This window comes from Bactrocera latifrons, unplaced genomic scaffold, assembly GCF_001853355.1.
Source record: "Bactrocera latifrons isolate USDA-ARS-PBARC rearing strain unplaced genomic scaffold, ASM185335v1 scaffold_58, whole genome shotgun sequence".
NCBI classification, from domain to species: Eukaryota; Metazoa; Arthropoda; class Insecta; order Diptera; family Tephritidae; genus Bactrocera; species Bactrocera latifrons.
Window position 1 is genome coordinate 765,028 of NW_017537245.1, and position 16,325 is coordinate 781,352.

The 16,325-nt window shown below is 36.6% G+C and overlaps 2 protein-coding genes across 6 annotated transcripts in view; both read left to right on the forward strand.

Moving 5' to 3' along the window:
- The first annotated feature begins 4,073 nt into the window (after window positions 1-4,073).
- LOC108974678 (ATP-binding cassette sub-family B member 8, mitochondrial) lies at window positions 4,074-7,385 on the forward strand. The gene is made up of 7 exons (XM_018942664.1): window positions 4,074-4,313; window positions 4,448-4,823; window positions 5,104-5,637; window positions 5,701-6,063; window positions 6,128-6,247; window positions 6,310-6,915; window positions 6,980-7,385. The coding sequence occupies exons 1-7, from the start codon at window positions 4,285-4,287 to the stop codon at window positions 7,148-7,150; spliced, it is 2,199 nt and encodes a 732-aa protein (XP_018798209.1). The 5' UTR covers window positions 4,074-4,284; the 3' UTR covers window positions 7,151-7,385.
- Window positions 7,386-7,954: 569 nt separating this feature from the next.
- LOC108974705 (tyrosine-protein kinase Src42A) overlaps window positions 7,955-16,325 on the forward strand; it is a 127,819-nt gene continuing 119,448 nt past the window's right edge. Inside the window, exons 1-2 of one of the 5 annotated variants that reach the window (XM_018942710.1) lie at window positions 7,955-8,091; window positions 8,926-9,754. In XM_018942710.1, coding sequence (XP_018798255.1) covers window positions 9,476-9,754 — 279 coding nt within the window. In that variant the 5' untranslated portion in view covers window positions 7,955-8,091; window positions 8,926-9,475. Of the gene's footprint in view, window positions 8,092-8,709; window positions 9,755-16,325 lie in introns of those variants that run through there. The other 4 variants (XM_018942712.1, XM_018942711.1, XM_018942709.1 and 1 more) reach the window with 4 other exon arrangements.

The window sequence follows — 16,325 nt, forward strand, 5'->3', positions numbered from 1 at the left end:
TTTGAATCAAATGGCTCGGAGAGATTCTTTCCGATTCTGACGGAGTTACACATTCGTATTTGTTTTTCGGGGATACCAAATTCAGACACAGCGTCATAAAGATATCTCCTTTTCGCGCCGTCAATAGCAGCTTCAAAATTGACGAAAAGTGAATATGTGGTGAGTTGTTGATTTTCCAGGCCTGAGTCCACACTGATAAGGTCAAATCAGTTTGTTGACGATGGGCTTTTCAGACAACACGCTCGAAAGAACCTTATACGCGATGTTGAGGAGGCTTATTCCACAGTAATTGGCGCAAATTGTGGGAGGGTTGATGTATGCGCCTTATCAGTTCTTCGCCGCCATGTTTAGCTCGGCCAGCAATCCAACGCTGCTTTGTTGTTCTTTCTTTATTGTTGACGGGTAATTGCTATTCGAACTTCTTCATGGTCGGGCAATGGAGCGTCCGCTCATCGTCATCGAATGGGGGATTCACCATCTCAGGGCACCATCAAAGCATAACATGCAAGGCCATTCAACAGGCTGGAGAAGTGTTCGCTCCATAATTTTAGTATGCTATGGGTATCAGTCAGCAGATCACATCTGGTGGTTCTATCATACAATAGCATGCTAAGACCTCACCGCTTTACCAAACTTAAATGCGTCCCCTAAAAACAATATTTCGGAACTGCTTTTGTTCCTTTGTTTGCATCCAAATGTATATATGACTTTTTAATGCCATTACTTGTGTGTTAGTGTGCGTTTGTTTGCGTTTGCGCTCGTAAAGCGCCTGTTTATGTGCACACTGCTTAATTGGGTTAAAATTATTTTGTTTATTGTATGCGGCAGTGTTGTAAAAATGGGCTTCGACCATAAATTTCGCCACTCAACGCATGCACAAACACAAACGCAAACACAAGCTCTCTTTGCACACATTTGTGCATATAAATACACATATGTATATATGTAAGAACACACACAGGCATTCACACGATCGTGCCATTATGACTTTGTGCATTTATTGTGCTTTAAATAAAGGCATAAAGTATGTCAGTTATGCGCGCCTCACATACACGCCCACATATATATACTCAAAATGCGTATGTGTATGTGTGTGCGTGTGTGTGTGTGTGTGTGTGCTGAAAGCGTGCCTTTCAATTTTTACTTTGCGAATTTCGTTAAGTGTCTGTGACATTTTCGGCATTTTATTATTGTGAGGGAAATGCATTTCGCACTTAATAGATTTATCGCTCTGCGCAAATATTTTGTCCATAAAAGAGAGCACACACACACACACATGTGCACATGTCTACTAACAGATAACGGTATTATTATGCTTTCCGGTGTTAGAATGATTGTAGAAAAAAGAAAACAGATAATCACACTGAGGGGACCACAGATAAGTTATTTCCCTATAGTAACTGTTTATAGGCTTAAAGGTCAGTAAAAAAAAAAAAGAAAAAAATCTATTATTTTTGCAATAATTGAAGCTTTTTTTTTTGTTTTTTTTGCATCCCTGTAGTTACGATTTATGGACCGTTTCGTTCGATAACCTTTTGCAATGCAGCAGATAGTTTCATAATGCCACTCTCAAAGAAACCTGCGTCCCTATTGCCAAACCACTCGGACAGTCGACTTTCAAAAGCTTGTCTGGAGAGAACCTTTTTCCATAAAAACCAGTGGTCACAGACAGAAACCGTCTATAAGGAGGATGCATAGTAACCTCCAAATGAAGCATCTGTCGAATCACTGTCGGCTTGACGTTGTTGATAGAACACCATTTCTCTACTATTGGCAAAAGTTGTCGGTTTCGGGGCATTTGATTGATGACCCGCTGCTGGTTCGTGCATTCCTGTATCATCCATCCTCCTCTAGCGTGACTTGAATGATTCTCTCCCATATAAAGCTGTGGAATATTTTATCCACCGACACCCTGCCAATAGAGCTACATACATATGTCAGAAGGTTCTTGTGGAAAATTCACTTAGTGACGCCAATTTCGATCGTAGCGACAGTGCAAGCTACCAGAATACTGAAATATCTTTCAGGCAGAAGACTCTGCGGCCGGCAAGTTGGTGAGATAGCTAACAACGCAGAGAATGATCAATATCAATATATAATATATACGTCAGTCTCAACCCGGAGAGAAAGTCTTTAAAGGCAGGGGACAGTAGATATAGTGACTGTCGGAAACGGCTGCATACATATACATATATCGTGTTCTAGTCTGGAACTCCCAGGTCACAAGGGTGCTCGGGAAACGCAATAGCGGATGAAATTTCCAAGAGCGAGTCAATTCGCTTGACTACCGAATCATCTATTTCATGAGAGCCAGCCGTTAAAAATTTCGGATAGAGCTAACAGACGGGTCATGGAGAGATGGAAAGCGTCAGGAGCATGCATGATCACTAAGATCATGTGTATAGGAGCCGAAGGAAAACACGCAAGATTTTTAGGCCTCGAAAATACTGGAGGGGTCACAATTTATGTCACTTCCAAACAAATAACAAGTGATACAAGTAGAGGTGATTTTTTCAAAGTCACTACCCACACATCGCATCAATCAATGGATTTATTGAGAGAACATTTCGGTGAGTAAATATTTTCACGTTCTGGGCCGGTCGATTGGCCGCCAAAGTCGACCTTAGATTTTTTTTTTTTTTGTAGGGATATGTAAAGTCTAAAGTCTATAATCTCGTTTCGATTCAAGCCTTGCAGCAAAACATCTCGCGGGTCTTTCGCCAGTTAGCAGTCGACATGCTCGAACGAGTCAACGAAAATTCAACTCAACGAATTGACCATCTGAGACGTAGCCGCGGCCATCCTTTAAAAAAAGTTATCTTCAAAAAATAAATGCCAAAGAATTTTCTTTCGAATGATAAAAAACATTCCCACTAAATTTGAAATGTCTGTGTTTTTTTTTTTAAGTAGGTAGCGTAAAGTTGCCCATTTTTTGGGAAAAGCAGGACATATCACAACTATACTACTACAACAATACAGAACAGTAGCGTTTGGTGACACCTGATGAGGCGGTTGATGCATTTAGAACGCATATTTTGGAGATACCTCAATCAGAGTGATCAAAGTGCTTCGACAAATTGCTTCCAACCCATGCACAGTGTATAGATCTTAATGGAGAACATTTTGAAAAACCATAAAGCAATTTTTGATGATTCACAAGCATTAATCATCTTTTCGCTCTTTTCTCCCGAAAGATAAAGGACAATCTTCGAATATGTATTTTATGAGGTCTACGATTTTACCTTCCGGCCATTACAAGTATCATAGCAAACTTAATATAGCTTGTTCATGGTATAATTTATAACAATTGGTCTGAACTCATAAACGACATAAACGACAGCGGTTCTTATTTTTAATTTCTGACAAATAGTTTTAAGAGGTCAGTGAGAAGTCCGAAAGTATTCGGCTTATTACAAATACCACATTCCAGGCAGGAAAATTATATTCTTTCGTGGATGATGGACGATATCAAAAAGGTTTTCATAAAAACTGGAACCAATACTGAGTATAGTCTTCTTTTATATCTTATCTGAATGAACGTATTCAAGTTGAACGCACCACTTCTTCCGCCAGGTAGTCTACATTTAAATTTTTTTTGGCTCTGAGTCTATAAATCGAGTGTCAAATGGATTTCGACGCTCGATCAATTTTAAGTGAGCTATCTAAGTAAGTAAGTATGTTGTAGAGAAATACACCTATTATAAGAAATGATTCTTAGTCAAATGATCTTTCGTAAAAAACCTACGATTTTAATAAATTAATAAACTTCTGTTTACGACCGCTAATTGTTTCGAACAGAAGTTTTTCTTCTTATGACAATAGAACCGCTAGCCATGACGTCGCCAGAAGTCGGACAAAACATTTCTTTGAAAATTGATTTAACCTTACTGATTTTACATTTTAACCGATTCTTGCTTCCTCTTTAACCAGCGCCATCTGTGGTAAATATGCCAGAAGTTCGTGTTCATTGCAACCTTGTATATACAAAATACAGTAAAGGTGGCAAGGCTGTATCGAGCAGCTGAGCAGAATTGGTTGTTGGTTTTGCTATAGGTTTATTTTGCTTTTGGTTTTTTCACATTTCTTCAGCTTTTTTCTGTGGGGTGGATTTTGTTGCACGTTGGGTGGGCGAATAATTTAACCAGGTTTCCTGGTTGGTGTTTGCAGACTGTTTTATAATTAATTTAACGACAAAAAATTAAGTTCTTTGCGGTTCTTTTCTCATTGCAAACCGAGGCTTTTTCATAAAAAACATATAATTAGCAGCTAAAAGGCGTAGCGAATATGATTCGATTGTTAGCAACTAATTGCAAGTATGACTATACAAATTCAAAGTGCAAAGCGGCGCTTCACAAGTGTGATTATGTCATTTTTCATTACAACTTGCTAAATGATATTTTAAGTGAATTTTATCCGTTTTGTTTTTTGTATTGTCATTACTTTATAGTCGCCATTTAACACAGCAATTGCCCAAATTCCAACAAGTGCCTCAAACACAACTCAATGGCATACGCGATTTTAGCGGTCATTTAAAAAATGCAAACAAACTCCTACGCGTAGTAGAGCAGCAGGCGAGAAGAGTGGCGGAGACGGGAGGGAAACGAATATTAAACACACGCCTCATATTACTAAGCGGCTGTGGCGCCACACTGGGGTTGGGCTTACGCACATATCTAGCTTTCGCGCGGCAAGCGCAATGTGAAAGCAATAGATTAGCAGGTGTAATACAGAAAACACTGCAACAGGAAGATAACAAATTCGATTGGCGCCGGTTTTGGGCCTACTTGGAGCCACACTTGTGGGAGTTGCTCGGTGCTATTGCTGTAAGGATATGTTGTGAATATAGCTATAAATATTATATAGTTTTTGGTGGTATCATAACTCACGGTCGTCGAGGTATTTTATCAATGGATTTGATAAGACGGTGATTTAAAAGAAATACCATCGATTTAAGGCATTATCGGCTGTTGATTATCTTTGAATTGATTATAAATAATTGCTTTCCATATATGGTTACCAATTTGCTTATTTAAATTTTTGCTAAAAATATCAAACATAAATACTGTGTTGTGATAAACATATATAATTCTTTTGTTTCCAAAGGCTGCTCTGATTGTGGCATTCATCAATATACGGATTCCAAATCTTCTTGGGGATTTGGTCAATACCCTAGCGCGCTACGCCAATACCTACGTGAAGGACCCGCTCCACAATTCATTCTTCAGCGATGTCCGACGTCCAGCGAGTAACTTGCTCAGCCTGTATTTCTTGCAATCGGGCTTTACATTTGTGTATATATATCTGCTTAGCCGGGTTGGTGAACGCATAGCTGCCAAGCTGCGACAAGAACTGTTCAAACAGATCATTTTGCAAGATATTAGCTTTTTCGATGCAAATCGCACCGGAGAGCTAGTGAATCGTCTAACCGCTGATGTCCAAGATTTCAAAACCTGCTTTAAGCAATTCTTCTCGCAAGGTCTGCGCAGTATGGCTCAATTGGTGGGCGGCGGAGTATCACTGTTTCTGATATCACCTCATATGGCAGCAATCGCGTTGGCGGCTGTACCTGTAGTTGTGGCCTTCATGTCATATCTGGGGCGGAAATTACGCAATTTGAGCAAGGATGCACAAGCTCAGGTAAAATTCTTTAGCGAAGTGTGAAGATGATTTTTTTTTTAAATTGAAAATGCTTTTTCTTAGTCGGAACGTGCTACAGCTGTGTGTGAGGAAGCTTTGTCCAATATACGTACCGTGCGTTCAAGCGCTTGTGAGTATAGTGAGATGGAGCTATTCAAATGCGAAACTAATGAAGCAGCAAGATTGGCGCAAGAGCTCGGTTATGGCATTGCTATATTCCAAGGTCTGACTAACTTCTTCCTCAATGGTTTGGTCCTGACTACGCTTTTCATGGGTGGCCATCTGATGTCCACCGAAAGCCTTTCACCAGGCGCTTTAATGGCTTTCCTGGTTGCATCTCAAGGTGTGCAACGTTCGTTGGCTCAAGGGTCGATATTGTTAGGCACTATGATACGTGGCATGACTGCTGGTTCGCGGGTGTTTGAGGTAATTAATTTTAGTTGCCTTGAAAGGTTAACTTTTATTATTACTGTTTGCTGGGTTTTTCTAGTACTTACAACTTCAGCCTAAAGTGGAACTGTTAAGAGGCTATGAGATTCCACCAAAGCACCTTTACGGTGAAATTCGATTTGAAAATGTTTCATTTGCATATCCTTCGAGACCAGATCATGTAAGTAATAATAACAAATTGTGCTTCATATATATAATTTATCAAATATTACTTCCCAATAGGTGGTTTTGAAAGACTTCAACTTAATATTGCGTCCCGGTGAAACCGTGGCGCTTGTCGGCGCTTCAGGATCTGGTAAGTCAACTGTTGCCGCGCTTGTGGAACGCTTCTATGAGCCAACATCTGGTAATATTAAGCTGGATGGTTACAAACTATCTGATATTGGGCCATATTGGCTGCGCGGCAATGTGCTCGGTTTCATCGAACAACAACCAATACTATTTGCCACAACCATATTGGAGAATATAAGATACGGTCGACCAGCCGCTAAAAATGAAGAGATTTACGCTGCTGCAAAACTATCGCAATCACATGACTTTGTTAGCGCGCTGCCTGATGGCTACGATACGAATGTTGGCGAGCGCGGCACACAATTAAGTGGTGGTCAGCGACAACGAATTGCCATAGCGCGTGCGTTGCTTAAAAATCCAAAAATTCTTATATTAGATGAAGCCACCAGTGCACTGGACGCTACAAGTGAAGCCGAAGTACAGAAAGCTTTAGATACAGCGGTACTTAATCGAACTACCTTGGTAATAGCACACCGGCTTTCGACCATAAGGAATGCTGACTTGATTGTTGTGATGGAACATGGTCGTATCGTGGAGGTATGTGTATGAAATAAAGATTTCTTTTTTTTTAACCTAATTATTTCTCTTTGATATGACACAGTCCGGCAAACATGAAGAGTTAATGGCTAAACGTGGACTCTATTATGATCTGGTGCGTCAGCAAGAGCGACGAAGTGTGCAAGAACCTCAGGAAATTGAAACTAACACTGCCGGAGGCGATGAAAGCAATGTTTCTGCTACTACCGATCGCCCGAACATGCAACAAGGATAAAATTAGCACGATGAATTTTTTATCCCATACGACAATACCTCTGAATATTCCTTCAAGTTTTTAAACTTTCACGCAGTGAATGTAAATTATTTATTACCGTACTTACACAGCAAGCAAATGGTAGATTATTTCGTTGTTTTTTTTTTTTCTATTTGGGCTTATATTTTAGTTGAATCCTTTTTAAAATGAGAATGACGTTTTGACTAATGAAATAAGTTTAATTTAAGGATAAATAGAAAATAATTGTTTGTAAGATTAATATTTAACAATTGTTGAAAATAAAATTGAAAATTGTTAATAATGCGGACACTAAGTGTTTGAAAATTAAAGGAAATTTTTAGATATTTTCAAGATTTTTTTATGTCGTTGTGGCATAAAATCGTACTTATATAAAGCACTTGTTTCGATCATGTTTTTAACCGTTCCCACGACAGTCGGGTCTACAAAAACCGGAACGGACCCGGATTTTTAACCGGTCAAGGACTGTCGACTCGCCAGAATTTCTGCCGTTACAACAACAACATCATGTTTTTAAAGAACTGACTTCCCCGCATGCAGCATTTTGGGAATGTCCTCAATACATTTATGAATACATAGGAAACCTCAAAGGAATGAAGAATTAATGAATGGTTTTAAATATTTTTGTTATCAGACAATTAAAATTTGACTTTGAACTTTAAATGTATAAACAAATTAATATAATTATTAGGCTTGGATAATTTTTTAATTTTTAGATTATTGCGAATTATTCATTTGTTTCGTTTTCTCTTTTTCCTATTCTCATAATATCTGGCATCACTCTGTCGCTGTGTTGTTCGTGTCGTTCTCGTTTGTTGCTCGTAGTCGTGAATATTTTACTGAAATGGATAAAAATCCGTATTTTTTCTGTAAAAAAGTGAATTAAATTGTGTCGTTAATAGTTTCGGGCAGCCAATATTAAGGTAAAATAAAAAACAATAGTGCGAAAAGTAGTGGCCGCAGCGAAAAGAGGATAATTTTGTCTGCGAAGATGAAGTGTGGGTACAGCGTACGAACGCAAGCTTAAAAGAGAAAAGTAAATAAAAAATCAAACTATCAAAAATACGGTAGAATTCCTGATTGTGAGTTGGAGTGTCTATTTTTTTGCGTTACCTTCGTTATTCGCACATGAATTGACTGGTTTTGCAAGAATTTGAATATGACAAAAAAGTAGTGTCTTATGGACAATGCACAATCCCATGCATAAAAAACAATTATTATTAAAAATAATTATTATTTAATAAATATCTGCCGGATTTCATATAATAATTGTTTAATTGCTTTTCTCTTTTCATTCCCTTGTTGTTTGGCAAACTTTGTCTATTGCTTTTTATCTTGTTTTCTACTCTCACGTTTTCAGTTTCCTTTTTAATTGTCTTTGATAATGCACAAGATTTTGCATTGTGAACTATTGTGAATTAAAATTGTTTGTAATTGGTGTGACAGACCACAATCAATTGTCAAAATTCATTCATGTCCTCTATTGTAAATTAGATGGTACTTCTTCTTTCCAACGTTGACTCTTTGGGCTTTGACATTCTCTTTTGGTGGTAAAATGTGAGGAAAAATTTGTGATTGAAGAAGTCAACACGTACGCTCGCGCGGCTGCTACTTTTCTCAAATCAGATAGTGATAGCAATATAAAAAGGGATAAAATTAAAATTAAAAAAATGATGAAAAATAATTGCTAGTGAATCAAGAAACAGATTCGAATATCTATCTTTAAAATTTTTTTTTTTTTTTGCATTCGATTGAAGTGTTTCTCTCCTCGCGTAATGTCGCGTCCCTTTTAGCATTTCGTTATTTAAAAGAAATTCAGTGCACAACTTCAAACATACTTACGTATATATATAAATATACTATATATACATAAAATTGATATAAAATATATACTTCTGTGAGAAATATCTTCAACCGTGTCTGAAGCAAAACAAAAAAGTGCAAATAATTTAAATGTTTTATAAGTTTAGTGTGTGCAACTCATAAAATTATACTTGGAGAAATTGAAAATTGTAAAGCAACTTGAGCAATTATCTATACAAAGCCAACACCCCAATTCAACAGACAACGCAGCAATAAGACAACAGTAACAACAACGTAGTCAACTTAACAACGCTAAACGAGTATTGCAGTGCATTGTTTGGTAAACAAACCATACTCAACATCAATCAATTAACACCGCAAGCGGTAGAGTGCTGATAAATTCCCTCACCATTGAGTACACCAGTGCAGCATTCCTTTGGTGCGGCCGTATAATTTTGGTTTTTGTTTTTTAAGTGGCGTAATCGTTGTTACCGTTGTACCAAAATGGGCAACTGCTTGAGTTCCGAGAAACCGGATATTCCCAAAAGCATTGAGTGCGCGCCTAATGTGCCCAATGTGGATGGTGTTGGCAGTCAGCCGGCGGATCAAATTCGCGTTGTACAACAGCAGGAGCAAATACGCCAAGTACCGCAAATACCAGAAAATGAAATTTCGAATGCAAATGCTAAAATATTTGTAGCTTTGTATGATTACGACGCACGCACAGATGAGGATTTGAGTTTCCGTAAGGGTGAACACTTGGAGATTCTGAACGACACACAGGTTAGTCTGGATAAATATGTCAACTTTTATAAATTTATAAATTTAATAAATTTTATAATATTTCTTGTTCTATTCATAAAGATGTACATAAAAACAATTTCTCTGTTATTGTTGTGTTTAGTCTTAACTTATGCGTCATCATAAATTTATGACTAAATGGTTTGGCGAGTGCATACGTACAGGAAATACTCCCAAACATCTGCAGTTTCTCATGTGTACCTATGTATATACCTATGATGCCATATAAACATGTTTTTAATTTGATTTTCCTCTTTTAATAATATTTATAAACGTTTCTATAGAAATGTGTTGCTTTTGATTAAACTTAACTTTTCAATTGCTATTATCTTATCTCTATCGCATACTTTAAATTTTAATATTAGATAACAGTGGCAAGCAAAATAGTCTTATCAGAAATCGCATTTACAGTGTTGTAAGTAATATTTTCTCTATTGATCATTAAAATATCTATATCTGGATCGCATAATTATATGGATAGTACAAATAGCAATATTAGTTAAATAAATGAAACTAATATTGCTATGTCCTATGTTATGCTGAATGAATCTGATATACATATTTTAGTATTTATTAGCACGAAACCCAGACCTGCAATTCGAAACCACTTAGTTTAGTTTCGAAATATTAGGGCTGAACTGCAGCGACTTGTATTTGAAATGTTTTAAAAATGAAAAAAAACAACAAAATATTTATTAAAATAAACGTGAATAGACAAGCCACGCTATGCAAAATTTATTTGCATCTAATTAACAGAAAACGCTTTTGCTTTTATATTCGAACGCAAAGTACTTTGAACCGCAAGGCAAATAAAAGTATGGCAGTTTCTCGCAACTCGCTTTTGACGTCGGCCATAAGATAGTTGAGCATTAAGTAATTCAGGCTGCTGAATTTTACTGGCTGACGGTGTTCACGTCTGACTGCTTGCCGCGTATCAGCTGATACTTGAATATGCTTATAAATCAACAAAATTTAAATTCAGTTAGTGAGAAAGAAATTAGCGATAGACGCGGTGGGTGTGTGCATCCAATTTGATGTGTATTACTTTTAATTACACGCATACATGCATATAGTGTGGCTTTGAGTGCAACTATTGTAGAGTACGGTGTGTCTACGTTGATTCGCATGTACAATGTAATTATCGCATAATCAATTTTTCAATTCATTGAACGATGCACACTTAAGAGTAGTGCTCTTTGAGTTGTTGCTAGTCTATGGTTTGCTTGCCTGTTTGCCGGCTTTTTAACAACCTTAACATATTGCATATTTTTCCATGGTTTTACAGCTGTGAAGCTCCAAACGCTCGTACATTTTACATTTTTAGTATTTTTTGTATTGTACGTATATACGTACATATGTATATGTGTGTGTATATGTATCCGTGTATTTATTAACTTTAGTTAACTAACCAGTTAGGCAGCCAGTGTTTGCTTTTACTGCGAACGTCGGCGTACTCGTTGCAGTGCCGAAAACATGCATATGCAGCTGAGTGCTGTATGAAGTTTATATATGTATTTGTATGCATATTGATGTAAAATTTAAATTAGTGAATGCAATTACTTACAATATATTACTTAGCAGCTGTTGCTATGTTTTTTTTTTTTTTTTGATCTTTTACGTAACAATAAACAATTTTTTCGTTATTATTTGTGATTTATGTACATATGTATATTTATTTATAAAGATGCTAATTTTTAAAATTATTATTATGTGTATAAGAGACAGCTTTGAAATCTTCCAATGATAAAGTGGATTTCTACATTAATTCTAAAAATAAATAAAATTTTTTTTTATATTTTTTATTTTATTTATATGAAGCTGTCTTTGATATAATTTTACTCAGTTTCATTTAATTATATCCGACACACAACTATCACTTTTATCACTACTCGTAGCCATCTACGCTTAAACGTTGCAACAAGCAAAAATTCTTAAACTTTTTTACTCCGTTTAAAGCATTGTTATTTTCTTTATATTTAGACGTGCAAAAATTTAATGCAGTGCGCGACAAAAGTCTTGTAATTCATCATCAATGCCAAACCATTTACAGAGTCATGTATTTAACTTAGGCTAAGCGCACAGTGCCGCAAAATGAATTGAATTGCCGAGTGAGCTTATGAGGAAAGGAAAGTGTACGATGCTAAATATTTATTATAACTTATAAATATGGAAATTTAATAAATTTAAATTTTCGAATGTAAAAAATTTTTAAGTGTTTTCACTTTTTAAAAAACTTAACTTCATATTTACTTAATTACGAAACCAGCAAGTTAGTTCCGATCGGGTTTGTTTATTTAATCATAATTATAACCTGAACAGGGTAATATTAAGGTTGCCACATGACGAAGGAAACTGTTAGAAACAAACTTTATAATTATTTAATTTTTTTTTTATTAACTTTTTAGGTTTGCCTGTAAAAGTATTTCCCCGTAACATAGTTTTTTATTACATATCATGTATGCGAACTCATCACACACTCCCTTATTTGATTGCTTTTACTCTTGATACAAAATAAAATATATATTGATTCATGTTTAATTGGAAGATACACGTTTGTTTCCACGCTTCACATTTGTTTCTCATGGCTGTTTTGCTCTTCCCCACGCTGTGTACTTAGGCTTATGCAGCTTAAACGTATCCACTCGCATCGTCGACCATCGTCTGCGGCCATTTACACATACTTGTTTCCATCATATTCCATTTAATAACATTGATTTAGTCACCAATAGTCTCTCAGCTATTTGCCTTGTTTATTTTTTGCTGCCAACGCCATTTATGTCGTGGTGTACAAATCGCTTGGCTTTTCCACTGATTGCATTTTTTATTTACTATTTACGAATATTTATGTGCGTACATAAATGAATAAATGCCTTCCGAAAGCTGTTTGCATTTTAAAGACAACTTCATTATTCGCGTAAAATAAATATTTCATTTTTCTCAGCAATAATTACAGTGAGTACTTCGGTATGTAAGATATTTTTGCATCGAAATATGCTCTTTGACATAGTTTTTAGTCATTCTGATGGCTTATAACGATAACACTTATACTTATTAATTATAATTAATGTGCAGACGAGAGTTTGATTTTATTTTGCTATTTGAGATTACAGTTACTTTCGTTCACTTTTTGCTCTAACAGTTAACCAATATAAAAATATGTTGAATGAATATTTAATAACGGCATCCACGTTCATCGCATGTCCAAACATGTTACTGTCACAAAATAACAAGGACACGTTAATACTTGTGATAAGTTGGAGTTGAAACTAACAATAGAAAAGAGCTTTAGCAAAATTAGACCTGAATGTGAACATAGTGTGATTATAAAGAATTTGGTTAAAATTTTGCCCTAGGCTTTATATACCCAATATGGTGACTTCCACTTCTCGGAGGGGCGGGAATTTTGGCTTCACTTTGTGGGAAGGTGTCGCTGCCCAGCTGGTTGATGGCCTCGTAAAAGTAAAGGCTGACATCACCGCCGTCTAAGAAGTGTGATTGACGGGGCGAGGATTAAGAGAAGTAGGTCCTTAGCGGCTAAGAATCAATAAAGCTAATGGATGCTATTTCAGTAAGGGTATTCTGCACCGACGAGAAGTAATCGTAGTCGGAACTAGCAAGGTCTGGGTTATAACCATTGTACTTGGGTGTAAAAGATGATGTTGTTGTAGCACAAGAAAAAATTCCGGAAGTAATTTCGAAGATTTTTGCCGAGTTGAAAGTCTTTGGCCGGATAAAAGTCCATTTACTTAGACCCGACTGTCATGGAAATGGTTGTCAAAAGAATATTCGGTTTTCTCGTTTTGGGTGCATTGTTTTGCTTTAAAGAGATTCGTCTTTTAAATGTATTAAAATCGGAAAAATCATTCACTTTAGTTGCGCAGGTGCTATAATATCCCTCACAGGTGAATTTCTTATTGCATAAAAGGGGTTAAAAATATCTTACCTTGATTTTGATGAGTCAGTTCGTATGTCAGCTATATGCAACAGTATATAAATTTCGACGGCTCTGACAATTGAGTGGCTCTGTATTCCGGACTATAACGGGATGTCTCTTGATGTCTCATATCGAACATCTTCACGGTGGAGACCATATGCTCGCAGTTTAGGAGCATAATGAACACCTCTCCAGGCAATTTCTGTTGGGTGTTTGGTAGAAACCATCCCTGCGGTCGACTGCTTGAATAGGCCGACCAGACTTCGGACACAGCTACCTTCAGACATGTCCTGACCGTCATTCACAGTGGAGCCATGAACACCTTCACCAACTCCGACTCAGTGAATGCAGAACTTGGAGCCAAACTACCAACCAATGCAGACGACGGGCTCAAGTTGCCGCGAGAGTCGAGAGTTATTAAATGTAATGTATGTCCAGCATACATACAACGAGGCTCGACATGACTCCAACCATATCTAACTGCCCTTTCCCTATGGTCCAATCCCGTCGAAAGAGCACGTTCCCTGGGCCTATCGTTAGATGGCCTCGATGATAACTTATCTGAACCTTGTCATCCTAACGGGGACTAGATAACGTTACAACAAAAACAACAACAAATGAGTAGCTTCTTGGAGAGAAAAGGACGTGTATAAAATTTCACATCGGTACCTCAAAACAGCGAATTTGCCTATGACATGGCTAAATCGATGTACTAAACCTCAAAGTTGTTTAAAAATGTTGGCTCATCCTGTATATGGTAAAGTTTTGGTGAAAAATACACACATGTCCACTTATATATATTATTATATATATGTACATACTTGCATGTAGTTACTATATTTTCTTATACATGCTTACGCTTTGTTTGTTTCGAATTTTTATTGAAAATTGCACACAACCAACGAAGCAACCACTGAAAACATGCAAACTTTTTACTTAGTGTTGTACCTTTCAGCCTAAAGAGGTTACCAACATGCGCTTTGTTTTTGTTGTTGTATATTGAAAATGGAAAGTTTGAAAGCATTTGCTTGCAATCAAACAACACATTGATTCACATTCAACATACACTTGCACGCGTGTGTGCATGTGTGTGTGGGTATTGCAGCTTCTTAACCTGAATATTTGTGCCTTTGYAAACTGAAAGCATTTCACTGCAGCAAAAACAAAGCGTGCGGCATTTTTTCTAACGAAACTTTTATGAAAATCTTATGTAAGTATGTTTGGGTGTAGTGAAACACAACAACAAAAAATGCCATAACCTACCAACAAGTCGCACTGACATGAAGTAAATTATATTTTGTATTGTATATACATACATATCTGTAAATGTACGTGCCTTTACCATATATGTATGTACATATACATGTATGAACATATGTATATATGTTTGTATGTGCATATTTCATCTAAATTACCGCATAGCTTCGCCAGCCAACACGCCTCAGCGCTGGTAAAGCTTGTCAAGCACCAAGAATTCCTTTCTCAGCCAAGCAAACGACTTCCTACATTATATTAGACTACGACAGTCTTCTAAGCTGAGTTAGAGAATTATGAAAGCCAGCGGACAGCACACACAATGCATTGAAGAAGTTGGAGAAAAGTAAATGTGTAGAAAAGAATTGTCAGCGCAGGCGCCTGCTTGCTTGCCTATCAACGCAACATATGAAAGTTCATACAGCTGTGGTGAAAGTATTAGCAGTAAAGCGTTAATTCTTCATTTTATTTCTCGAACTGGGATCGCCATGAAATTTTATACATAAAAAAAAAAAAACGGAGGGGACCTTATAAAATACAAACATATGTAAAAATGAACAGCTTGCGTTGGCTGAGTCATACGCAAACTAGTCCCTTAATTTTTGAGATATCGATCTGCAATTTTGAACACGTTCTTTTCTCCTAAAAATGATGCTCATTTGTCGGATCCACCAATATCGGACCCTATAGCATGTAGCTGCCAGACAATCAGAACGATCGGAGTCAATAGCTTGTATGGGAAAATTTTTCATTTGTCGAGATATCGTCATGAAATTTTGCATGAATAATTCTCCAAAGTAGTCTATAATTTGTGATTAAATTTTTCTGTTTGGATCACAATAGCATATAGCTGTCATATCAACTGAATGATCAAAATCCAGTCGTTGTATAGAAATCTTTTTCAATTAATAAGATATCTCATGAAATTTGGCATGGATTTACGTTCAAAGTAAGGCAATAATCTTCGAAAACTTTTTTCAGATCGGACCACTTTATTATATAGTTACCATACAAACTCATAGATCAAAATTAAGCCCGTGTATGAAACATTTTTTTTATTTGTTTATTTGACGTTATCGAACATATTGTTTAGATCAGACGACTGTAGCATATATCGGCCATACAAACGGCTCGAACAAATTCAATATAAAGATCTTTTTATACACTTTTATGCTATAAAAAATGAAGCTGTGAAGGGTATTAAGCTTCTGTACAGCTGAAGTAAACGTTTGTTAATAAATTAAAAGTAAGTTACTCACGCGTACTGCTAATTTTTTGCCCACAGGTGTAACTAATTGCCTGCATTAAGAAGTCACAAGCACATAATGGCGACATCAACGAGCAACAATAAAAGCAATTGCAACA